Source organism: Diadema antillarum, unplaced genomic scaffold, assembly GCF_040938485.1.
Source record: "Diadema antillarum isolate AM-2024a unplaced genomic scaffold, OU_Dant_1.0 seq00001535_RagTag, whole genome shotgun sequence".
NCBI classification, from domain to species: domain Eukaryota; kingdom Metazoa; phylum Echinodermata; class Echinoidea; order Diadematoida; family Diadematidae; genus Diadema; species Diadema antillarum.
Genome location: NW_027272267.1, coordinates 80,118 through 107,924, shown reverse-complemented (window position 1 = coordinate 107,924; position 27,807 = coordinate 80,118). Strand labels below are relative to the sequence as shown.

Here is a 27,807-nt window from a genome sequence, read left to right as displayed (position 1 = left end):
ACGGTTAGACAAATACTTCCTTATGACAAAAGTTTAAACGAGATCCTTTCTCTTCCCCTGTACGCCCCCGAAAAGGGAGAAACTGAAATGGAGACAGAAGTCACTCCATCCAGTGCCGTAGTACTAGTACATGTACCATACGGCACATTAGTCACGTAATACTAGTCAGTGATACTAGTATACAATGTACGCCCTCTATCAATTTGTTACCACAATGGCGCTCGTATTTCGCCCATAGGCCCAGTGATAGGAGCGCGAGCGAGCACTACACGAAATCGCGGGGCCGGGGATAAGCCCCAGTGCGCAGTGGTACTAGTAAGCCCTCCTAGCGCTGTATACTAGCTTCTATAGGCCTACTACTAAGTACTCTGATAAGGCCCTCTGCTCTGATAACTACTGTAGCTGCTGCATACAGATATACGGTATACACTACGGAACCAGGTCCAGACAAGTGGTCTCATGGTCTAATGGAGAACGATGGCAGAAGCAAGTTCTAGAGACCAACCGACATTTTTTTGTCATAAGTGTATAACCGAGATCAGACCCGTTCTACCGGTAAGTTCGAAAATCCCGTTCCAACGGTCAGTAACGTTAGACAGAAAAATCCGTCGGTCCGAACCCGAAGGAGTACGGTATTTTAATATTTTTTTGACTTTAATGGTTCTCTTCCTCTCCTCAGATACAGACCGATCTTTCGCCGAGTTTCGGTCAAAACTGTCAGCAACAGTAGCATTCTTTCTCAATTCTACATGTAGTAAACGTTAACGGTTCGTTAGATCTAACACTACACTACAGTAAATTTTAACACTTTGTTGTTAGGCAGTTAACATAATTTACAATTTGTCAATCAGTTGCAATGAAAACATCTCGACGGAAGAAATTCATGAATTTGAATAACAAAGCAATACCGGCTGCATAATTATAAGGATGAGAACCAACACTTGCTTTCGGGCGAAAGCTCGGTGGTCTAGACTAGTGCCAGTGGAGATGACTCCTGTCCAGTGATCAGGAGGTCGTAGGTTCGAATCCTGCTTGAGTATGTACGCCCATGATTTTTTATCATGGCTACTACTAAAACACTGATCAATTCAGTGCTTATTTACGTTGATGTAGGGCAATTTGTCAATCAGTTGCAATGAAAACATCTCGACGGAAGAAATTCATGAATTTGAATAACAAAGCAGTAGTCTATGGTTGGGTGTTCATAATACCGGCCACCTAGTGTTAACGTTTTTTTATCAATAGAAACGTGAAAAATCTCACAATTTGCCTGAAATTTTACTCACGTGTGGAGAAAATACTCCGGATTCACAAGCGTGCACTGAAAATGCGATCTGAGGTACGCGCTCTAGATGGCGGCTTCGAACGTGTGGGTTGTCATTTTTTCCGCACTCAGTTGCCCTGTTCATTTCAACCGACCACCCTGACAATACGTATAAAGGGCACTTAAATGCGTTTTTTTGACAGGCCGCTGTTTTTTTCTAGCCGTCATTTTTTCCCCAATAATATTTGAATATATTTTGAATCCTTCGATATTACTTTTGAAGGACTGTTTGATGAATTTGAATTGATTTTCATTAGGAAACTTTTCATCGTAATTGAAATAAATTAGATGAGTCGGTTTGTTTTTTCACATTCATTTCTCGTTTCTGCTTCAACTCATACGGTCGAAGCGGGCGACAAAATAATTATGTCATGTGTATGTAACGTGTGTGCACGATCGTACAAGCGGCGGTGACAATTTTGCGGTCAAAATCTTCAAATTTATTACGGAAGGATACTCTACATCTAACAACAAGTCAGCAAAGGTAGGCCTAGTTGTATGTAGACTAGTTACACGATAAATCTTATTCGATTTTTAGAGGGAATACTTATTTGTTTTCGCCTCATTTTACTCGGTAGCGTAGCCCAGTGAAGAATCGAACACCATTGCGCGTATTCCCATGCGTACATTTTCTTTCTGTACATACAATGCCATTATAGTGCGCGGTCGGTTGATATGGACCCGGTCGGTGTGTTGAACACCTACCATACCCGCTGCATGCTATAAGGATGAGAACCAACACTTGCTTTCGGGTGAAAGCTCGGTGGTCTAGTGCAGATGACGCCTGTCTGGTGATCAGGAGGTCGTAGGTTCGAATCCCGCTCGAGTATGTACGCCCATGATTTTTTATCATGGCTACTACTAAAACACTGATCAATTCAGTGCTTATTTACGTCGATGTAGGGCAATTTTGTCAATCAGTTGCACAATGAAAACATCTCGACGGAAGAAATTCATGAATTTGAATAACAAATACCCGCTGCATGCTATAAGGATGAGAACCAACACTTGCTTTCGGGCGAAAGCTCGGTGGTCTAGTGGAGATGACGCCTGTCGGGTGATCAGGAGGTCGTAGGTTCGAATCCCGCTCGAGTATGTACGTCCATGATTTTTTATTATGGCTACTACTAAAACACTGATCAATGCAGTGCTTATTTACGTCGATGTAGGGCAATTTGTCAATCAGTTGCAATGAAAACATCTCGACGGAAGAAATTCATGAATTTGAATAACAAAGCAGTACCGGCTGCATGCTATAAGGATTAGAACCAACACTTGCTTTCGGGCGAAAGCTCGGTGGTCTAGTGGAGATGACGCCTGTCTGGTGATCAGGAGGTCGTAGGTTCGAATCCTGCTCGAGTATTAGTACGTCCATGATTTTTTATCATGGCTACTACTAAAACACTGATCAATTCAGTGCTTATTTACGTTGATGTAGGGTAATTTGTCAATCAGTTGCAAAGATTTTATGTCATTTTTCAGAGAGGATGCTTTTTGACGGAACTGTAACCATGAAGATTCCCATATTATATGCACTACCTGAAAATTAAACAAGTGTGGGTTACACAAATACTTAGTACTAGTTAGTGACGTACAATGTACGTGACCTAAATTTCCTGGTTGCACCAATACTAATAGGCCGGCAGCACTGGCACCCGTGGAAATCCACGGGTCTGAGGGCCCTTTTTTTTTTTTCGTACTGTAAAAGTGGTTTCTTTCGCGTACAGAAACTTTCGCAGTTTCCATCAGTGCGGACTTTTTCGCGTGTGTTTAAATTCGCGGTCGATAATGAAGCGTTGTACAAGCGACGAGTTCAAAACATTTTCGCTTGATGTAAAATTCGCGGTTCAACCTCAAAGCGCGAAAAGCGCGAAAATAAAACCACCGCGAAAGAAACCACTTTTACAGTATTTGATTTTCCACATTTTTAGCTCACCGCTCAAGTGAGCTATTGCGATCGTCCGTCGTGTGTAAACTTTTTACATTTTCATCTTCTTCTTGAAAACCCCAACACCGATTTTCACCAAACTTGGCAGGTAGCATCCCTAGGGGGTTAGGATCTCAATTTGTTTAAATGGGCACCATGCCCCACCCAGGGGCCCCCCAGGGGGCCCAAACCCCCCCCCCCCCTCCCCCCCCCCAAAAAAAATTAAGGAATCTTTAAAAATCTTCTTCTCTAGAACCAGAAGTGATAGAGCTAAGTTAATACTATGAGTTAGTACATTAATGACTGTAGTTCCAAGTTTGTTCATGGCAGATCCATGGGTGCCTCCCTTGGGGCCCGGGGTGGGGGGGGGGGGGTGGTTAGGTCCAAATGGGACCTAAATTGTACATTTTCATCTTCTTGAAAACCCCAAGACTGATTTTTACCAAACTTGACAGGTAGCATCCCTAGGAGGTTAGAATCTCAAATTTTTAAAAAAGGGCACCATGCCCCACCCAGCGGGCCCCCATGGGGCCCAAACCCCCAAAAGGGGAGGTTCAAATTGGGGCCTAAATTGTACATTTTCATCTTCTTCTTGAAAACTTCATGATGATATATGTTCACCAAACTTTGCAGGTAGTATCCCTAGGGGATTACAATCTCAATTTGTTAAAATGGGCACCATGCTCCATCCAGGGAGACCCCACAACCAGGGGGGCCCCAATCCCCCCAAATTAAGGATTCTTCAAAATAAAGTGCTCTTCTCTTGAACCAGAAGTGATAGAGCTAAAATTTATAATATGAGTGTGGGAGGGGGTGAATTTGGGCCCTAATTGTACATTTGTATCTTCTACTTGAGAATGCCTGGTCAAATTTTGGTAGAGCTGTGTGTAATTTAGATTAGTGACTGCGTGGAAGGTAAACTTGCAATACTCAGGTGAGTGCTAGACCCGCGGGTCTCTTGTTATTGATGAAATAGAATAAATCTTTTCTCTGCACAGGATCCTGTAAGTTTGTGCAAAAAGACAAAAATGTACAGCATTCGTAGCTTTCATTTTGGCAAAACATGTAAGCTCCCATGTATTACCATGGTGTGCGGCACAGGCACAATACGTTGTACATCATACAGGCCACTACGCAATGCCCGACACATCGTGTACATACACTGTCTCTGCGAGCAATCTGCTGGGCGATCGAGGGAGAGTCCAGTGCAATCACTGGATATACACGTGACTGCGCACGATAGCCGAAAGAGTCCAGTACGCAGAGAGTGTGCCCAAAGTTCCATGGTGTATCATCTGCGATACAGGCGCAATACATACACAGCTGCAGGCCACACACTCTGATACCTGTATACGTCGAGCGTGTGTGTCCACCGAAGATGAAAGAGTTTTCGCTTCACCCTATCATCTTTAGTGTACCTCTGTCTCTGCAAGCGAATAGCTGGGCGATCGAGAAAGCAGGAGTCCAGCGCAATCGCTGAATATATAATTTATGCATGATCAAAGTCTGCACAAGATAGCCGAAGAGCCCAGTTACACAGAATTCGGTGAATATAAAAACGTTTGGCTCTTTTGTCATGCGCATCATGCATTATGAATCATACACCTGTGAAGAAAAAAAATCTCCTCTGGCCCCCACGCACAAACGTCTTTTCTTTTCATTGAATGAAGCCTCGGTCACACAGCACTCCACGTCCAAATCACGTACAAAAAGTTATGAAAATCTGGTGGACGTGGTCGTAAGTGGTAATTTTTTGGTCAATTTTGGTTTGGCCGTGCTTTGTATGGGGTATGGCCGTTGGCGGCTGTTCCACTGCTGAAGCACTGCCTAAGCACGTCTAACCACGTCCAGCCACGTGTGTGTACGCGGAAAAATACATTTGTCAGCGATAAGCCGCTAAACACATGCTATTTCCCGTGATACCAACGCGTAACACGCGTCAGATGACCGTGCTCTGCCCGTGACAGACCGCTAAACTTTCGCGTCTTCAACGTGTCTCCCTAAGTTTTAATCACTGCCGGAACACGGATTATCACGTGTGTTTCACGTGTGTTGCACGTCTTTACCACGTGTGCCGCCCGTGGTTGTCCACGGAATAAAATTTTGAGAAGTTCAAAATTTTTTACCGCGTTTGACGCTGTTCAGATTTTCCCCGCGTCCTGCCACGTCTATAAATGGACTGTAGTTTGTCTTAAACTCGACATCAACGCGAACAACATTGTCTGCTTCATGGGAGACCACTTTTTGACGTGTTAAAGGGCTGTGTGACCGGGGTTTTAGAAAGCTGAAGAGGGGCTTATGTCATGATTAATATTTCTTTGACCACTTTTTTATATAAAAAAAATAAATAATGATTTTCCCCACCCAGCGACAATCCCATCCAAGTGGGTTGTCGTCCATTCCTAATGTTGGTACACTTGTTTGATGGATCATTACAGACACATACACACACATGTATACACCTTTTCGGTTCATTAAAAAGATGCAAACTGGTTATACAGGGGAAACTCGGTATAACGAACACTGCTATAACGAGATATCGGTTATTACGAGGAAACTTTCCCAGTCCCAAATTTCCTTCCACACAAGTCTATGTAAAATGCTACTCTTATAGCGAGATCGGCTATAACGAAATATCTGCTATAACGAGATAAGTTTTGTGATTTCCAAACGAAGAAAAACATAGCCAATCAAATCTGATATAGCGAGGTAAAGCAAAATGTCTTCGGGTAAAGCTATGTTCCGAAATTGTAAAGCTCGATGCGCCAAAAACTGTCTTGTACACACATATTTTCTTCAGTGCACTCCAGCTAGCACCGCATGTTGTACGTGTATGTGTGTGTGTGCGCGCACTGATACATGCAGAAAATGTGGTGGGACAGCGGTATGTATACATGACATCATCATGACGTTTAGCAGGTGTGAGGCAATCTGATGCTGTGATTGGCTTTCTACGCAGGGAATTCCCATCTTCACCCACGCAGTCATAATGTACATAAATACAGAATGTGTCACATACACACACAGAGCATTGTGCAGACCATATTCAAGCTTTCCACACACAACACACACCCATACCATAACCACATACCAATCCACATACGATCTTGACACAATCGCAAGCTATATAAATTTACAAATTCAAACATCTACAATTAATAAGAAACACATTCTTGATATTGGATTTCATTGGCGAAAAACATCTTACCCAAAAAGGTGAGTAATTCCCTCACACACATTACCAAGTTATCAGTATTGATTGAAAGATGATGGGTAGTCCCACATGTGCAAATTAATGTCTTTATGTTATGCTTTCTTTTATGCCTACTGATATAACGAGATATCGGCTATAACGAGGAAAATGACTCGGTCCCGACCATCTCGTTATATCGAGTTTCCCCTGTATCATCATTTATATTTCTTTTCCCACGTTTTTATTTGAAAAACGAAACTACGTTTTTCCACCCGTCTGTGCCCCTTCCACTCGATGACAATCTCATCTATTGAGGGTTATGACGTGTGTGGAGATACAGTGCAATTAACTCGGCCAAAGCATATCACACACATCCACAAACACACACTCCAGATACAGATGCACAAAGAGGGAGAGTATGGGCCACGTGTGGGGAAGGTGACTCTCCATACTCGCATTGAAGGGGTGGTACAATGTAAGTGCACGAGTAGTTAAGCAGACAATGCTTGATATGACTGCAAGCATCCATGAATGGTTAGAAAGTAAAACCTTCTGGTAAGGAAATGAACTCCCTGTGATTATTTCTAAGGATTTACTTATCATAGAACAAGAAATTAATGATGAACTGTGGAGTGACTCGGCTAAAATAGGTCCCCATAAAGCAGTTTATGGTTCCATGAAGAAAGTTTGTTGTGTTAAATTCTGTTGCACATTAGCGGGGTTCCTGTTGCAGTGGTTCTCAATTATTGGGTGAGCACTGTACATGTCTTTGATGTCTTTTCAAACTGCCACATTTGTTTAGTTATCAAGAAACTCATCAATTTACAGACTTCCAAAGTGTACACCAAAAATTCATGCTTACTCATTTTATGCAAAAATGAAAGTCTAAAACAGAATTACCATGGGGAAGAGGCAAAAATAAAAATGTTTTGGATGGGTTTTTGTCCTGTGTGTTGCCTCTGTTGTCAGTGCAAAAGCACTAAGAGATGAATGAGATGGTACAATCAGTTGTACAAGCCTGGCTGCTAAACTCTGTGCCCTGCAGCGCTTCCATCCTGAATTTCCCCTAACAGTATCGATTCACTGGATACAATAACTTAGAAATACAGGTATTATGAAAATTCACAAGCAGATGAATCGTAGCCATGCCATCAATATATTCTATTGGCATGGGTTTTAAAACAAAATCAGATGAACAAAAGTGTTCCTTATCCTTGAGGTCCCATGTGCAGATTTTGCCCTCAAAGTTCAATTACAGAAACCCAATACAAAACTTTTGTTAACATGACCTCAAATTCTGGATGTACGTGTATTTTGCAAATGTGCATGGCTCAGATCAAGGGACCAAAAATGTTACATTTGAACGAAAAATTTGAAACTAACATACAGACTTCAGTAACATTATTTCTGTAATCTCCAAACATTGCAAAAATATTTACTGTAAGTGCTAGAGTATGAAACATTTTGATTTTGATGTTGGTATTGTATGATTATCATGTGTTTATTTGTATGTATGTGTTCATGCAGGGCCTCCAAGAACAACAGTGTTTAACCCACTGATGGAGCCACCCTGTGAAAATAAAACATATAAATAAGTAAATAATATTATATACATCTGGCAATCAGCGAGCCATGTTTGGTGGTCAGAAAGTGTTAAGTACATAACTCGGTGTCCTCTTTATGCTTTTATCTTGCTTTTATATTCACATTTGCAAATATACTTCAATGTGTGGTGAAACTTGCCCCAAAAAGAAACACAACCAGATAAAATATTAAGATTTTTTGGAATGAACATTGGAGGTGTTTCCTGAAATATATATGGCAGGCCTCGAAATAGGATTTTGGAGGGGCAAGGCCATTTAGAAAAGGGCACTTTTTCCAAGAGGCCAGGGCACTTTAAGTCAGTCAGAGGGGCACCAAGGCCACATTGGAAAGGGCATGTTTGGTGTTTATGAAAAAAGAAAGAAGAAAAACAAACCGAGAAAAACAAACAAACACACACACACACACACACACACACACACAAAGTGCAACACACAACAAAAACCTCTTCTCTACAGCTGTAACACATTCCCGATCTCCGCGTTTCTATCAGGTGAACGACATTTTTTTTTTAAACAGGAATAAAACAACAGTAGGTATTGATTGAAACTCGACACCCTTTCAGGCCAGCCAGGCCAGGCTGCCATGAAACTTCAAAGCACATTCCGACAGCTGGCTGGCAAAACCACAAGGCAAGGAATTTGCGCGCGCGTGTAGATTGCTATGATTAGTCTGTGACAGACAGTTCATGACCTCCAAGAATGCGCCAGTATACAAATAATGACTGCTTATGAGGGCACAGTTAAAATTATGGGCCCAAGGTGATGTGAAAACCGTAACTATGGTTACGGTTTTCACATCACCGAGGGCCCATAATTTTAACTGTGACCCGAATGTCAAGCAGTTATTATTTGTTTTATATACCGAAAATATAGATTCCGAAATATAGATACCGAAAATATAGATTCTAGTTTCTTTTACAGCACTCGTAATCAATGCTGATCAACAGCGCGGCGGTCGTATCTTTGGTGCGTACAGTGATGTGTACAGTGTATGTTACGTGCATGTACTACAAACGGGGTTGCGATTGTCTCCAAACCAGTCCGCTAGTCTCTTTTACAGCACGCTGATTGAATGCGCGGCGGTCGTATCATTGGTGCGTACATATGAGCGATCTACGTGTACGGGGTCGCGACTGTCTCTAAAACCTATTTACTAACTGTGCCCGGGCCCCGGTCACAGTAACTCAAAAATAGGGCACAGTTATTTTCATGACTCCCCTTTTAACCAATCAGATGAGAGGATTCTAGAAATGAGGTATATAATACGCGTGGTTTCTTCTGTTGATTGGTCTCTCTCTCTCTCTCTACCCCTCCCCATTCCCCAGTCTGGCACACCTTGGCATCGTGGGATTTTTCTTTTTTCTTGGTGAACTTGGAGTTCACTCTTTACTACTCTATCTGAATATGCGCTGCCTAGCTAGTACATACTGGCGGCTGCTGCGCTGCGGATGCAGTCGGGACGGTAAAAGCCGGTCGGGCGTACATGTACGTACACGTCGTCTCGAATCTCGGAAAGATACTTTGAGTTTGAATCAGATATATCGGGACGCGAGTGAACTGAAGGTATGATATTTGAGATCAGGAAAGTTGTTCAAGCTTATTAAAGAGACTTTGAAAAAGGGCATATCATACATCATAAATAATAACTTTCATTCTAAAAGGGCACCACGGCCCCAAGAAAAAGAGCACATTTTTTTTTGGCCGTAACTTTGATCAAAAAACAAAAGGCATTGCGGCCAACGAGAGGGGCACCGACGGCCATGGCCGTCGGTGGCCGTCGGTTAATTCGAGGCCTGATATGGACACCGAGTTGTGTACGTAACACTTAACGTTCTACCATACAAACTTTCTTGTCATTTCTTAATTTGATCCAAACATTATGATATCATGCTGTTCAGTGAAGCAGTATACGGCAATGCTGGCACAGAGGGTGATATTTTCTATGTAAACTTCTGAACCAGCTATCAATAACAAAAAACGTTGTCCATAACAAATGTTGCGGACGTAACTTGGTGTCCTATGTTATGGTCTTATCTCTTAATGTACTTCATTTCTGCCAAATACACCCAATCATATCATGAATGTTATCTATTTTTGTCTCGCCCACCGGAGGTGAAGGCGAGACTAAGGGATCCAAATGGCGTCCGTCCGTCGTCCGTCATCCGTCCGTCGTCCGTCACAAATGTTAAAGTTTACCTGCAAGACTCTCATATGATGCATAACTTGGCAACTGTTACAGCAATGGCAGCCACACTTGGGTGATAGAAGCACTAGGGGTATCTTCATGATATGGTGTTGTCAGAGGTCATGTGATGATGTCAAAGGTCATTTGAGGTCATATATCAAAGAGTATGTGCAAAACTCTCTTTTCTATGTTAAAGTTTACCTGCAAGACTCTCTTTTGACAAATAACTTCACATAAGTTGCTTGGATTACAACCTAACTTGGGTCATAGATGCACTGGGGGTACCTTCATGTTATGGTGCCGTTGGAGGTCACAGGATAAGGTCAAAGGTCATTTGAGGTCATACGTTAAAATTTACTTGCAAGACTCTTATCACATGTAACTCGACACATGTTGCTACAATGGCAATCAAACTTGGGTGATGGATGCACTGGGGGTACCTTCATGTTATGGTGCCATAAGAGGTCACATGATAAGGTCAAAGGTCATTTAAGGTCATACGTTAAAGTTTACTTGCAAGACTCTCTTATCACACGTAACTCAGCACATGTTACTACAATGGCAATCAAACTTGGGTGATGGTAGGTGTCTCTTGGGAAGTTGAAGGTAACCACAAGGACAAAGGTTACAGACAGGGGTCAACGAACTCTTAGGGCCCAATGTTAAGTTTTTAGGGCGCATTTTGTTTATGGCTCATAACTTTTGATCCCTTTGTCCGTTTGTGACCAAACTTGGATGGAAGATGTCCCTTGGGGAGGTGAAGGTCGTCACAAGGTCAAAGGTCACAGACAGGGGTCAACAAACTTTTAGGGCCCAATGTTATGTTTTTAGAGCGCGTTTTGATTGTGGCTCATAACTTTTGATCCCTATGTCCGTTTGCGACCAAACTTGGACGGTAGATGTCCCTTGGGGAGTTAAAGGTCATCAGAAGGTCAAAGGTCACAGAAAGGGGTCAACAAATTTTTAGGGCCCAATGTTAAGTTTTTATAGCGCGTTTCGATCATGGCTCATTACTTATGATCCCTTTGTCCGTTTGTGACCAAACTTGGATGGTAAATGTCCCTTAGGGTGTTGAAGGTCACCACAAGGTCAAAGGTTATAAGCAGGTCAATTAACTTCTGGGAGTTATTAAAAAATATTAATTCCTCGTACGCGAATGGGCGAGACACAATTTGGCGATTGCCTTGTTTATGACATGAACACTTTTAAACAAATTGTAGATGCTTGTAGAGTCCAAATTTTACCATGTGACATGTACATAACGAGGACACCGGTGTCCATGTTATGTACGTTACATCATATTGGGTCAGTTAGCTATAAAGATTGGAGTCTGCTTCTCACCAATTTACTCATATGTAAGTTTTATGATATAAAAACTTGTTACGATGCAGAAACTAGTTCATAATGTGTAATTTTCATAGTGAATTGAAAGGTGTGTTCCGTACATAACCTGTCATGTACATAACTCAGTGTCCACTTTCAAGACCAATTTTGAAGAACACAATAGGTTTAATTTATACTTTAGGTTATACGTTGTTTGCACTTAGGCATTAGCTGCCTGGTATTTGCCTTTTGTAAGAAAATATTATGTTGACATGATAATATACAATTGTTATGTACATAACCCTGGACACCAGAAAAATTTAGTATATCAATTAACTGTAAAAATATTGAAAAGCACACTTACTGTTGCAGTGAATTCAATTTAAAGTTAAGATACTATGTATGTACACATAAACATATGAATGGGAATATCATAAAGAATATGTACTGTTTTCCACAAGTTTTTTCACTTAGCAACTGCAAAGAATTGGTGGACACCAAAAGTTATGTACGTGACATACAAATTGCCTCAAGGCTGTTGGGAATTCAGAAGTGATGTAAAAAATCAACAACATGAGAATTCTGTAATTTGATACTGAATTTTTATTGAAAGTTTGAAATCAGTTCATATTTCAAAATGTAAAGTAAAAATTAAAATTACAAGTCCACCTTCATATGTACACGTATAAGGATTGAGAGAATGCAGCAATATTAGTAGAACACATCAGTGAAAGTTTGAGGAAAATTGGACAATCCGTTCAAAAGTTACGAATATTTTAAGTATCTGCGCAGTCACTGCTGGAAGAGAAGACTACTACAGTGTATGATGTCACATGCGTACAACTATAAAGGAAAATAAAAAGAGAATTTCACAAAACTTTACTTAATACTTTACTTATTACTTTACTTAATAAAGTGCTCAGTTCTTCGACTTGCTACTGACGTATGTTAAGGGTAATATTATTCCCCCTGCCTTCTGAAAGAGAGAAGTTGAGTGTTTGTTTGTTATGGGAGAAAAATGGAAATATGTTGAATTTTCTTTATTCTTTCTTTATATCGTTGTACTCATGTGACATTACAAGCTATAGTAGTCTTTTCATCCAGCCGTGACTGAGCAGAAACTTCAAAAATTCATAACTTTTTAACGGATTGTCCGATTTTGCTCAAACTCTCACTGATGTGTTCTACTAATATTGCTGCATTCACTCAACCCACATACGTTCTATGAAGGTGAACATGTCCTTTAAGGTGTCAAGAAAATCTATGTTCTGCATGTAACACAAAAAATCATGAAAAATGGGGATTTTTTAGCCATAGAAATGCTGTAAAATACCTAAATTCAGAGCAATGAACCTGAAACGTTGTCTAGAGATAAATATATGCCTGCAAAAGTGAAAATGGTACTTCATGTCCTGGTCACATTGCATTAGTTTAATTTAGAATTTTCAGAAGCACACTTTTGTACATTGTGCAGTGTACCCTTGATCTGAGCCATGGGCAAGTACATGTAGTCAAATGCCAGTACAGTACTCTCCGCATGATCGGGTAGGCTCGGGTAGAGCGTTTCTTACCCGATTAAGCGGAGTACCTGATTAACAGAAGAACACGTCTCATTCATAATTCTCGCTATCGCCAATGACGTAAAAAGTACCCGGATGTGGCTTTTTCGTCAAGATTTAGTGCACTTGGTAGCAAGGGCACTTTCGGCGCGGGGCATAATTTGCATAACGCTAGCGTGCGCGTACGTGTACCTTACCTATAGCGCCGCGCCGACCACACTACATCTCTATGGTACTAGTACAGTAGGCTGCTGTACCGCCCGAGCCAGCAAGTGGCCAGGCCTGTCATGCTCGTACACTGTAGTCCCCGCTGGCGGCCGGCCTTGCATTAGCATACACCACTGCACGCAGCGCATAAGCTAACACATACCGGTACAGCGTACTGCTTGATCATGCGATCGATGTGCACATCACAGATCAGTCATCGCTGCATATGCTGAAAATATGCTGGAAAATATTCACCCACCTGGATATCGTCATGGAATGCCCATCTTTTTTTAAAATTTGTTCTCTGTCGAAATGTCACGAACACAATCGGGAACGAATAGTGATCTCGAACTTATCCTGTCTCCGAAGCAACTTCTTCCAAGTAAGTACGTACAATGTACGTAGGCACTAGGCCTACTACTACCTAGTGCTACTACCACTACTAGTAAGTCGCGCGTGCACGTACTGCGCTGTGGAGTCACCCGCAAACTTCACCCACGTGGCCACGTCACATCTCGCATGCCAGTAAGGGTCCTATTTCTGCAGATTTTTTTCATTTATTGTCATTCGAACAACACATGGCAGCTTCGCAGCAACAACCAATAGTCGTATTAACAGCAATTTCTTAAGAATGGAGAAATTTCAAATCATATTAAAGCTGTAATTCAAGTCGAGAAAACAGGAAGTACGCGTAGAATACAGTCGGTTGTGTGTGTAAATAGCGTTAGTCACGTATCACGCGCGTACGAACGGAAGTGACTTTGCTACCGGACTATCCCATAATGCACCGTAAATGACGCTTAAATCAACATCCGGGTGCTTTTTACGTCATTGGCGATAGCGAGAATTGACACACACGATGTTTATGTACATGTATGCATTGTACACACTGCACCAAACACCTTGTTCACTGTATGCTTAACACGCGTGCTTGCACGGCACATTATACATACCTTACACTTGCTCAGTCACGAGCAATAATTTACCCTCTTTTTATGGACAAATATGTCTTCAGAAAACTTTGTCGTTTGACTATAGACTCCTCACTAACACAGAGGCGTTTTCTGAAATGAACACGTCTATTTGCGTGCACTAGTCACATAGAATGTCGGGTTACTTTTCGAGAAGTGAGTGGGGAAAAGCAAAATTATGGAGGCGGTGCGTGGCCTGATTTTTGTTGCAAACTTCTCGTATTGTTAATGTTGTTGAAGAGCAAGGGAGGAGCACAAGTGTGTTCAACTCCCGTCTGTCTATTCAATTGTGAGTGCCAGCTATATGTGCAATGTTCGTTTACGTGTGGCATGTTGGTACTGGTACATGTGTTTTCATGTTAAATCACTCCCCAAATGATCGGTCTTCTTTGCAAATTAAGCAGAGAATGCGATTATTAGCCAAGGAAAATTTGACATTCATGATTTCTTAAAGTGTTATATCTGCAATAAAATGTGGGTAGAAATCAGACTACAAGAAATTATTTACTCATTTATGCGGAGAGGCAACCAGATTATCAGGTAATTTTAATGTGCATTGGAACTGATTTTACATTACTACCCAATTAAACAGAGTACCCGTTTAAGCGATACCCAATTACGCGGAGAGTACTGTATTCGCAGAAACGTAAAATTTGTATCTTCCAGTATGAATTCGAATAAAATGCTGGATCAATATCATTAAATGTTCCCTGATATCTCATACAATATAGGGCATGTATTCATGAAATACTCGCATGACATGGCCATTATTGTATGAGGGAATATATCACAATACTGTCAAAAGAGGAATGTTTATGCAATTTTAGTTCGCGAGAGCCAAGATTCGCAAAATTAAAATGCACATGATAGTTTTTGTCTACACTACACCCATTGAATGTTAGACTAGAGACAACTCGTGAAAATTTCATGCTGAGAAAAAGGCCATCGGCTCCAATCCGCAAAAAAAAAAATGTCATTTTATTAACACAAAAATATCATGTTTTACAGTAACTCTTCAAATTCAAAACTGTGATAACTTGTAAAAGAACCTTTTCTTTTTTTTCAGTTCAATATGTGACACACAGCTTTGCCGTTTATTTTTTGTACATGTTTGTGCTGTCCCAGAAGCAAAAACACTACCAGGTACATGGACTCCACTCTCTGTGCTTCCTAATTTGGTGTGATATGAGGCTGACATTATACAGAAGGGTAGTTGCTATTTCACAAGACCAGAATGACAGGGGATTCCCCTTTCAAGTGTCAAACTTCCCCATTTGCACCAGAAGCACAATGTAATAACAATTATGAATGCCAATGCGTGCACGCTTGAGTTTCTGTGAATAGATCACTTGTGTAGGGTTTGCAACAAAATCAGTAAGGGTGCTCTAGTACAATGATTATGTGTGCAGCCACATTAAAAGTACTCCTGTGTGTGCACCTGAGCTTTAAATTGTACATACTTTGTTTTGTGATCTACTGAGTGGTTCTAATGCCTGAAGGTAAGGAAGTAATACTTTGAAGGATAATTTATGTGTGTGCAGTAACAAAAACTATGCACTATCTGAAACATTTCATTGTGCAAGCTTTTTGGTAACAACAGTATTATAAGTACAAAAAAGAATTGTGTTAATTTACATTAACGTTCCATTAACACATAACGTTTCAGTGGAACGTTCAGAAAATTAACAGTCTCAACGATAAAATTACTGATTGCTAATACAAGTTAACGTTTGGGGAAAATTAACAGAACTAATGCAGAAAGCTATTGCGAGATATTATGGCTTCTGAAAGACACCTGGCACATGGCGAGAGGTAACCAAAGCTTGACATGTCAAGAATTCTTGATGAAACGAGATGCCCGATAATCGGGCCGAAAGTGATTGATTACCTGTATGCTCTAGTCTAGGCCTAAGTTCATGTGCTTCTTCGATGGGGTACACACTCAGTTTTATTCAAGTGAATCTAAAGACGGTTTGTGTGTCATTTCGAGTCAATACTTACTCTCTGCCCTTATCCACTTTTTGCCTTTTTCTCACCTTGCTTCTAGATTCTACATCCTCCTATTCCTCCACTTCTATAAGCCTGAAAACAATTATGTTGGGGGAGTGCTGTGTGCTTTGTTTTATGTTATTAAAGATGTCACTTTGCTGTAACTAAAATCGAGAGGTGAGTCTCCACTCGTAACTTGCATGGTTGCATGCATGCTTTCTGGCGACTCAACTGGGTGGCAGCATGCACTTGTGCTCTTTAATACAATCATGTATCCAGCTTGGCTAGCATGTGTCTATTACTGACGGTGATTGATACATAATTTGTTGGTTAGCGAGTCTTAAGTTTTTGTGAAACGAGACTTCCTGACAGTTTCGCGAGTGATTAAATTAGTGATTGTAGAGTAAAGTATTGAACGGAGAAAATGTATAAATGCGTGCACGTACGTCACATTCATGTCAGGATAAGTGTTATTATATCCCTCACAAATTATTTCTTGTCCTCTGATTGGACGAGGGCATTGAAAGTGACAATACATATTTCCACCATGAAAATCCTTGTCCAAATATTTCCCTAGGGAAATAGTTTAAAAAAAACTATCACACTGTCACTGACTGGCAATATTTGCTAAGCGCACGCACATCACTCTTGTCACAAGCGCATATTTTAGTGCGCGAGACACCAAGTCACAATACGGTTTTCTACCAGATGCACTGACCTGCGTCTACCCTTTGTAAGATAAAGGGCATCGCGCAGTCAATGCCATCACTTTCACATTATGATTTTGTGCATGAAAAAAAGAAAGATAACTTTAGATTAGTCAACCACCCACTTTACTTTGCAGTTACTCTTAAAGGAAACCCAAACCCTTTCTGGGACTATAGAGGTATCTGACTGTGTCTACATTGTGGAGCTAGTCTTTAAATTGGTCCCAGTGAAAGATAGCGCTAAATTTCTAATACAGTAATCGAGAAAGCTGTTTTTTGTAGAGCTATCTCCTCCAAAGCCGTCGGCTCGGGCCGCCCAGACCGGTGCCGTCGGCAGCGGGAGGGTCTCTTCTATTTGGTAGGCCGGGTTTCAGCCCTGCTCCTCCTCCATGTCGACGTCGAGAGTGGCACAAAAAACAAAGACAAACAAAAGACAAACAACAACATGTAGCAATTGCGCTGGACTCCTGACGCACACACGCACACGATGTATGCATGTTATACAGCTGCTCGCGCCAGCTCGCAGGCTCAGGTCGCACACACACACGATCGCCCAGCTATGGTTATTGCTCACAGAGAGCGTACGCACAGCCTACGGTAATACATTGTGTACACGGGAGCTTGCCTATTTCATCATGTGACGGCTCAAATGAAAGCTCCGATTGCTCTACTCAGTATTTTATTGCATTTTTGCACAACTACAGGATCCTGTGTAGCTTGGGTAAGTCATTGAGTTTGCTCTCAAATCGGGTGTCATTGTACTCAGACTCTTTAGGATGGCTAAATGTCTACTTTACTTGGACATGTTCGTCTCAGTCGTTACCCTTCTATTTTAGGAATTGCATGTGCCGCTGCTGTATCAATGCATACAAGACCCCGTTTACAGTGCGGGGCTGGGCCGAGCCCAGCCTCAAATGCGAGGCCGAGCCCCGCAATTTCGTTCGTTTACACTGCCGGGCTCGGCCGCGCTTTTGATTCAAAACTTTCAATATTTTGTCGTAGTGGCGCTCTGCTTGTAATCAAACGCAATTTGGTATTGTCTGGTTTTCAGACCCTTTGCCAACTGAATTCCGTGGCGACGAAGTCACCGTTCGGGCAAACGCCTTTGCCGAAGGAAACACAAAACCACCTTAAACTATACTAGTTTTCGACGTTGAGGGGGTTAATATCCTGAATAGCGAAATAGTACAGGCAGAGGGTTTGGAAGCCAGACTAAAATTGGCCGCGCATTTGGCCCAGTTTGCGTTTACACTGAGAAAAGGCCGAGACCACCTCCAGAGTGAGGCCAAATGCGAGGCCAATTTTGGCCCCGCATTTGGCCTTATGCGCGTTTACACTGAAGCGGGGCTGGACCGAGCCGCGGCCGAGCCTCGCACTGTAAACGGGGTCCAAATAACACACAAGTCCATTCGAGCAACCTGGGGCATCGCAGCCGGTCAGAATGTCGCTATCCTAATCCAATTGATGCATGCATTGCGGATCCAAGTGTCGGAATTACATCGAACTTCAACAGATCCACGGGCTGCCTCATAAAATTTGAGAAGTTGTAATGTTAGCTCAAGTGACGGGCATGTCCTAAAAAATCGTTGTGTTGGCCATTAACGTTTTTTGTCTTTTGTACATGTTATGACACTCACGAGAGTTGACTCGATGACTCGCTTGCATGGACTAGATATACACTCCTAAAACTAAAATAAAAAGGCGTTGGGGATAGAGCTGTACAGTCATGTCGGTTGTGTAAATGGAATGTGACGATGAAGGAAAGTGTCTTGAAACGTTACAATAAATTCCAAGCAAATAACGCTCTCTGGAAATTTGCCTATAGCTCTCGATCCCTTCCTCCACTATCTCCCTCAATTTTTCTCTTTGTATTGGTAGAACTGAGCAGTGGAATTATAGCAAATGTACTTTTCATGGGAAAGCACAACAACAGCAACATCAATAACACTACTGTATAGAATTCCATGACTTAGGCCTACTCGGCACAAGATCACGTATACATTGTACGTGATTGCAGTGAATCAGTTTTGGACAGTTTACACAGGATATGTCTGAAAGAAAACTGTTTCGTTAAGAGTAGAGCAACTTTTACCTGATGGAAAAAAAGATATTTACAATCCTTATCGAATTAACTATAAATTCCCCCTTGATTCATCCCTATATATTATATATATATATATATATATATATATATATATATATATATATATATATATATATTATATGGTCAGTTTTACGGTAAAGGGTGTAACTTTCAATTTTTAGCCTTTTGGCCCATCCTGAACACATAGATTTACAGATCTCAAAGATTTTTTTCCCATATGAGTCACCTCATGAGTAGCCACCTTGGGTAGCATAGTCAGGTCCAGGTATTGATGCATTTTGTTTTGACAGTCACATATGTACCCTAAAAATGACCATTTTGTTGCAATGAAATTTATGTGACATTTTTTAAATGTTAATAATTTTCTACAGCAACTGCAGAGATCTAATTTTTTATGTTAAAAGCATAGTTGTATGGTCAATTGAAATGACCAAATTAGTTTGGTTGGTAGCTGGCCCTGTATTTTAGAATACTATGTCTTCAAATTTGAGGGTTCGGAGGTTTCATTTTCCGTTAACAATTATGAGCAAACTTTGATGGACAGTAATGAACAGTGGATGTGTTTTGGTTACTTTCTTTTATGCTGAAAATATCAAGGTACAGCTAAACTTTAGACGTACATCAAAGTTTACTTGATTCTAGGGCTATTTGAAATTTTGTGATGATTTTACTTCATCGAGTGAAATATCTGTTAGCAGTTTTGAAGCCTCCGAAACAAAGTGTTTAGTCAAATAATATAAATATAGATAAGAGAAGAGACCCAATCTATATGTCAAAATGTAGGATATGGGGCCCTATCCTAATAAACCCAAAATAGTTAAGATCCGCCAAACTCTCTGAAAATAGGAGACAATACAAATTTTCCGTTAACACGTGAAGCCTCCGAAACACATTGAAGCCTCCGAAACAGCAAAAACATCTAATTTCACATTTCTGATAAATTCTTTGAGTGTCTGCCCCAAATTATGCCATGAAATCATCAACAGCCATGGACAGACAACGAAAATAATTAAAACATTATGATACTGCAATAATTTTATGAGCCAATACACTTTATAGAGAAAAAGTGGTTTCGGAGGCTTCAGAAGGATGTTAACACTGCATTTTTGTGATTTTCTCTTCACAAAATCAAATTAGATTTATTGTTCACCCACCCAATGATCATTTATGACATATCTAAAGATATATTATCACATTCAGTTTTCTGGCTGCTTTGTTTACTGACCAGTATAGATTTACTATCAATTTACCTATTTTTCCTTAACAGAACAGACGTGTCATACATCAACTCACCTTTTCATTCGGCGATGAAATATTGGCAGATGAGGATGTCTCCCCACAAATATGTTTAAACAGTGTATATCAACAAAAAAAGACACAATTTACCCATCACTTTCTACATAACATACATGATTTTCATAAAAACATACGGCATACCAAATGAATTTTCCAGACGTTTCGGAGGCTTCATTTTATGTTAACAGCATGTAAATGGAATGTTTCGATCCATTCTAAGTCTATTAAATAACTGTTTGGACTGCATGAGACTTGTTGGTTCATCAAACAAGGTGTACATAATTGTTTAAATGTGTGAAAAGCATTTATTTTGTAGGTTTCCTTTTGAAACAACGGAATAGGCTAGATATTGTGAGAAATGAAAGTGACTTCCAGCTAGTGTGCATGCCTACATCAGTAGTGCAACAAAGCAAGTACCGGGTAGTTGTGAACACATCAATTTTCTTATTAAGTTGGATATCTCATTTTTACTCTTGAGAGAAGATGAAGTGTTATATAACATTTTTGTATCACTCTTTCGACTGGTCAGACTTAAAAAATGAAGACAAATAATTACTTGATTATTATTATTTTTTTTTCTTTTTTAACTGAACACTCTTAATTCCTGGCCTGAAGATTCAAGAATTTTAATAGATGGTTATTCATGAGGGAAGCATACACAAAACTAAGAAATATATTACTTTTGAATTTAAGGTTGTACCATTTATGCATGATCAAAAGCAAATGGTGGAAAATACTTTTTGGATTTTTACACTTTCGACTCACTTCCATCTGAGTGTAATAGTTTCAAAACACAATCTTTTACATGTCCATTTTAACATATTGACAAATCCATTCCATTGTTCCTCACATGGCATTTGTTTTTGCCATACTAAAATCTTTTTCAGCTTTCCATTTCCTAACAAGTTCTTTGGCTTTCATCTCCAATACTTATTATACCCCCACTCACACATAGTGTGTAGGGGGGGTATATAGGAATCACTCTGAGGTCGGGTGGCCGGTCGGTTGGTCGGTCGGTTGGTCGGTCGGTCGGTTGGTCGGTCGGGCGGGCGGGCGGGCGGGCGGTCGGGCGGTCGGGCGGTCGGGCGGTCGGTCCGCTGCAAAATCTTGTGGGTCGAACTCCTCTCTCATTTTTTGAGCAATTGACCCCAAATTTGGCATGTGTGACCACTATCAAAGGTAGATGTGCAAGACACCTTTTTCGTTAGTATCGCATAATGCGTTGCCATGGCAACGGCATATTTTCGTAAAAACTTGTGGATCAAACTACTCTCTCATTTTTTGAGCAATTAACCCCCAATTTAGCATGTGTAACCGCTATCAAAGGTAGATGTGCAAGACACCTTTTTCGTTAGTATTGCAAAATGAGTTGCCATGGCAACGGCAAATTTTTAAAAAATCTTAGAAAATGTTGTGGATCAAACTCCTCTCTCATTTTTTGAGCAATTGACCCCAAATTTGGCATGTGTGATCGCTATCAAAGGTAGATGTGCAAGACACCTTTTTCGTTAGTATTGCAAAATGAGTTGCCATGGCAACGGCAAATTTTTAAAAAAATCTTAGAAAATGTTGTGGATCAAACTCCTCTCTCATTTTTTGAGCAATTGACCCCAAATTTGGCATGTGTGACCTCTATCAAAGGTAGATGTGCAAGACACCTTTTTCGTTAGTATTTCGTAATGCGTTGCCATGGCAACGGCATATTTTCAAAAAAAAAACTTGTGGATCGAACTACTTTCTCATTTTTTCAGCAATTAACTTCAAATTTGGCATGTGTGACCGCTATCACAGGCAGATGTGCAAGACACCTTTTTCTTGAGTATTTCATAATGCGTTGCCATGGCAACGGGAGATTTTTATAAAAATCTTACAAAATGTGGATTGCACTACTCTCTCAGTTTTGTAGAAATTCAGTTTGAATTTGGGATATGCAATCAATGTAATGCATATTTGTGCAAAACACCTTTGATGTATGTGTCAGTAAATCTGTTGCCGTGGCAACAGTAGTTTTTTTTTACCAATCATACAAAAATGTGTGGATTAGCCTAACTCCTTCAGTTTTCAAGCATTTGGCTTGAAAATTGGCACATGTGACCACTATGGTAGGGAGATGTGCATACTGGCTCTTTCGTCATTGTTGATGAATGTGTTGCCATGGTAACAGCATAGTTTGAATGAAAATCATACGAAAGTATTGTGGATTCAGTTAACTCCCTCAGTCTTAATGCATTTGACTTGAAATTTGGCACACATGACCACTATAGTATATAGATGTGCAAATTTAATCTTTCGCCAGTGGTGAGCAATGCGTTGCCATGGTAGCAGCTTTTTTTAAACGAAAAAACATACAAAAATATTGTGGATTCAGCTAGCTTCAATAGTCTTCAAGCATTTAGCTAGAAATTTGGCACACATGACCAGTGTGGTACTTAGATGTGTAAACGTAATCTTTCATCAGTGGTGATCAATGTGTTGCCATGGTAACGGCATATTTTGAATGAAAATCATACAAAAATGTGGATTCAGTTAACTCCCTCACTCTTTGAGCATTTGGCTTGAAATTTGGCACATGCAACCACTTTAGCATATAGATGTGCAAACTTAATCTTTCGTCAGTGATGAACAATGCGTTGCCATGGTAACAGCATCATTTCACTTAAATGCATACAAAAATATTGTGGATTCAGGTAACTACCTCAGTCTTTGAGCATAAAGCTTGAAATTTGGCACATGTGACCACTATAGTACGTAGGTGAGCATACATAGTCTTTTGTCATTGTTGATCAATGTGTTGCCATGGTAACAGTATATTTTGAATGAAAATCATGCAGAAATATTGTGGATTCAGTTAAATCCCTCAGTCTTTGAGCATTTGGCTTGAAATTTGGCACATGTGAGCACTTGGCTTGAAATTTGGCACATGTGAGCACTATAGCATATTGTAGATGTTCAAACTTAATCTGTCATTGTTGCACAATACGTTGCCATGGTAACAACATTTTTTCACCAAAAAGCATGTGAATTCAGCCATCTCCCTCAGTCTTTGAGCATTTCGCTTGAAATTTGGCACACCTGACCACTATGGTACGTAGATGTGCAAAAGTGACCTTTCGTCATTGTTGATCATTGTGTTGCCATGGTAACAGCATAGTTTGAATGAAAATCATACAAAAATATTGTGGATACAGGTAACTCCCTCAGTCTTTGAGCATTTGGCTTGAAATTTGGCACATATGCAACCATAATAGTACAGAAATATGCAAACTTCATATTTCATCATTGTTGAACAATGTGCTGCCATGGTAACGGTGCATTTTGAATGAAAATCATGCAAACATTTTGATTCTCCTAACTCTCTCTGTTTACGGCGTTTTGGCTTCAAATTTGGCACATGTATGTTACCTCCACATTACCTAGATGTGCAAAAAAACTTTTGTCAGTGTGGAAAATGTGTTGTCATGGTAACAGTATATTTTAAATGAAAATGATACACTAATATTGTGAATTCAACTAAGCCCCTCATCCTTGTAGCATTTGGCTTTAAATTTGGCACATGTGACGGCTATGATATAAAGTTGTGCAAACGAATTTTTTTCTTAATGTCCAACATTGTGTTGCCATGGTTACACAATTTTTAATAAAAACCATAGAAATCTCAGTTTATTTATCTTACTCACTCAGTTTTTTAGCACTTGACTTGAGATGTGGGACATGTGACTAACAGTGAGCAATATATTTATTTACTGTTGAACAGTGCATTGCCATGGTAATTTTTTTCATTAAAAAGTAAAAAAAAAAAAATGTATACCTGGTTGAGCTAATTCCCTCGGTTGTGGGTGGGGGTATATTAATCACAATGAGTGATAGTTCTAGTTTGGAGGAAAGTAATCAATAAATTTGTGATTGGATAGAAAATAGCTAACATCCTGCAGATTATCATTTCTGTGGTGTGACTTGCATCACAGGGTATTGTTTTGGAATTTTGACATTTGATTTCTTCATTCAGACAGGTTTTCATATCAATCTGTACAATTATGTATTGTCAGATCTGATGCATGCTAGGTGCAACACAATCTTGATGCTATGCTCTATTTTCCATATTTTGTCATGCTGGCAGTAACCACTTGACTATTTTTGAGTAAACTAAATGTAACTTGTGTTACGAAGCATCTCTTATCAGACCTGTGTGACAGCAGTGTGAGACTCTATGACATGTTTGCGGATGTAGTTCTCGGTGCAGTACATGGACACTAATGGTTGGGATAGGATTGTTAATAAATGACATATTCCTCTACTTATAAACAGCCTGTTGCCATGGGGTACATGTAGTTTACATGGGTGGGGTGACTGGAGAAGTTATGTTCATGAAGAACAATATTGAAATGATTGAAATCTTTATAATCTGTTTAGTCCTGGCTTTTCTGGAAAAAGTTACAACTCCCGTACATGTAAGTGTATATTGAAATTCAAAGGGTTAAAACTGTAGTCTGTGGGTTTATATTCTAAAACAAACTTAGGTATTTAATCACATTTGCTCTTTTTAAATCTGCTTTTGCTAAAAGGTTGTCATTTTAGAAACAGTAAAAATTCTGTTCGCAATTTCTCAATGTGTTACCTTCAAAAAACAGGCCTCCTAGCTGTCACAGGAGTCACACAAACTGGAATTTTATACAATAACTATAAAAAGAAGCCTTTGAAGCATAAAAAAATATGAGAAAATGATATGAAACAGGTGACTTGTATACCAAAGAAAAAGAAAGCAAAATTCTAACTATCCTATAGGGAACTATACATTTGGTCAACATTTTTTAAATTCAAAATTCATACACAGTCATGGGTTAGGGTATGTATCTTTTCAACAGGCGATTTAAAAAGATGAATGGGATCTTGACCATTTCAATTTCTATCTCCATGATAATTTAACCCATATGATTATTCCAACTCCATTTTTTTCAGTTTGATGATGACCCTTACATGGAATGGCTAATCAGCGTTTTAGATTGCTGTTCTATGACCATGATCATTGCATTTGATAGCTACGTATGAAGATATCAGGCATGGTCCATATGCAAAAGAATGTTTAAACGCCTTTACCCCTTTTTATATTTTACAACACTATGTTGCATTCTAACCGCCATGCCATCGCATACTGTAGTCTATTTTCTATCCCATTCTCATCAACAGCTGAAATCGATTTCACATACTTATCTACAATTATGATGGGTGTTTTATGTTAATATACATCCCACAAACTGTCCTTATAAAATACAAATAAAGCAAGCAAACATAATCTTTGCATTAAGTCTAGCTGCAGTTCGAACTTATTGAAAGTAATTCTTTTTGTATTATGGTGAAAAGTTTGACAAATGCATACACCTGTACATGTGTGTAGCCTACTCATGTTCTGCACTGCCACAGTCATGGATTATATACACATGCAAACATACAACTGAGCTTTAATAAAGATTTAGAATTAGGTGATCCGAGAATCCTCTCGGATCACCTATTGTATCTGTACGGATTCTTTCTTTCTTTCTTTCTTTCTTTCTTTCTTTCTTTATTTCTGGACAAAAGTTGTGCAGAGGTTAGCTCAGAAAGTGCATTGCCTACCAATGTCAAACTTATACCATATATGTATCATGTCGCAAAGACGACAGCGCAAGTAAAATCATAGTGATCAGTCGACCGTGACGTCACTATGACGTCATTATATGAAAACACATTTTCATGCATATCTCATTAATGAAATGGAATATTTCAATGAAATTTACGTCACATATATTTCAAGTCAAGCGGATTTTACTCATATTTTCAAAATTCATTTTTATTTCAAAAAGCGCGCGTACGCGCGCGTTGAAATATTTGTATGCTCGAATCGAGCTCAAATTTTTTTTGCACACGTTTCAGACCATTTGGAGCATTTTTTGAAAAATTGAAAAAAATGGACGTACGCGCGCGCACATATTTGCACGCACAGCTAATATGAAATAGAAATTTTCAATTTTTTCACAAGAATCGGATGTCGGAAATGTCAAGGAATATTTCTACCAAGTTTCAAGTCAATCCGACTCAATATGACGTCATACGGGCCCGTCAAAGTTGAAATTCCGCGCGCGCGTCAATGGCGATATACAGTGCAACGATGCCAAAAAAACGCCAATTTTAAATCCGATTTTACTCGTCAGGATGGACGGTAACCCCCCATTTTCTTTACATATTCTGAAAGCTGATGAGTTGGACATGTTATTTCATGGGTTGGCAATGCTGGCAAAATGATTAAAAGATATCAAATTTCTTAATAAAGTAAAAAAAGTAAATTTTCAAAATAACATCATCAAATTTCAAGTTCACTCGAGCGTATCTCACTTATCCTTTGCCAATTTACACCCAGATTTCAGTATGTTGTAGCTTATTGAATGATCTTTCATTCATATCCTTACAACATTTTGATTGGATGACGGCATCACTTCGTAAAATTGGATTGAAAGTAATATTGTCAAATTTGACCAGTTTACGTGTTATCTCTATGGGAGAGCAGTTTTTCTGGCAGTGAAAATTGACATGACTCTCTTTTTCGAGCACTAGCTCACTTATGCTTCGGTGAATTTCTCCCAGATTTTAGTATGTTGTAGCTGAGACTTTGGGCTATCGTAAGTGTGCCCTTCATTTTTTCATACGACGTCGGCATCACGTCGAAAAACTTGGTTGAAAATGGCACGAGGCTTCGATGCAGCGTCATTTTGCTTAATACACAGGGCCTATGGAGAATGAAATAGGTCATTGCGTAGCGCATCCGACTCGTAATCCTAAGGTCCCTGGTTCGAGCCTCACCCCTGCCAATATTTTTTTTTTAAATTTTTTAAACACTTTTTTTCTTCTTTTTCTTTAGTTAATCTTAATCTCCCTTTCCTTACTTTATCTTTTTCTGATTTTTTTATGCTTCTCCTTCAAATTTCTATAAAATAACATAATTTTTTCTTTATTTTTCTGTCTTTCTACTACTTTCTGTGCAATAGATGAACAACAACAATGGCTATCAATCCCATATTTTGCACATGTTTAGTACATGTCAAGTACATTATTTCATAAAATAACAACTACTTGATCGGACACCATCTTGGGTATGTAAATTAGGGTCAAAGGTCATAAATGTTTCATCCTGTATCTTGGTGAATACATGTCCTATCTTTCTCATATTTTGCACACGCGAAGACCATGTTACAAGAATCATTTCATAAAATAATCACTTTTTGCTTAGACGCCATCTTGGGTGTGCAAAGTGAGGTCAAAGGTCAAATATACTTCATTCTGTTTTAGCTTTCTCTCGCACTTGTCAATTATAGACCACAAAGCACAGTCGTTGAAATTATCTAAAAGCTGGTCTTCGATGTATTGAGATATTTCTTTCTTTCTGCAAC

At 39.7% G+C, this 27,807-nt stretch overlaps 1 protein-coding gene and 1 non-coding gene across 2 annotated transcripts in view; both read left to right on the top strand.

Annotated features, from left to right (window-relative positions):
* Positions 1-310: 310 nt before the first annotated feature.
* The window catches only part of LOC139710467 (uncharacterized), a 99,828-nt gene continuing 72,331 nt past the window's right edge, over positions 311-27,807 (top strand). Inside the window, exon 1 of the mRNA XM_071622381.1 lies at positions 311-555. Coding sequence (XP_071478482.1) covers positions 478-555 — 78 coding nt within the window. The 5' untranslated portion in view covers positions 311-477. The remainder of the gene's footprint in view (positions 556-27,807) is intronic.
* On the top strand, positions 2,615-2,687 carry Trnat-ggu (transfer RNA threonine (anticodon GGU)). The gene has a single exon. It is a non-coding gene; the product is annotated as a tRNA-Thr (tRNA).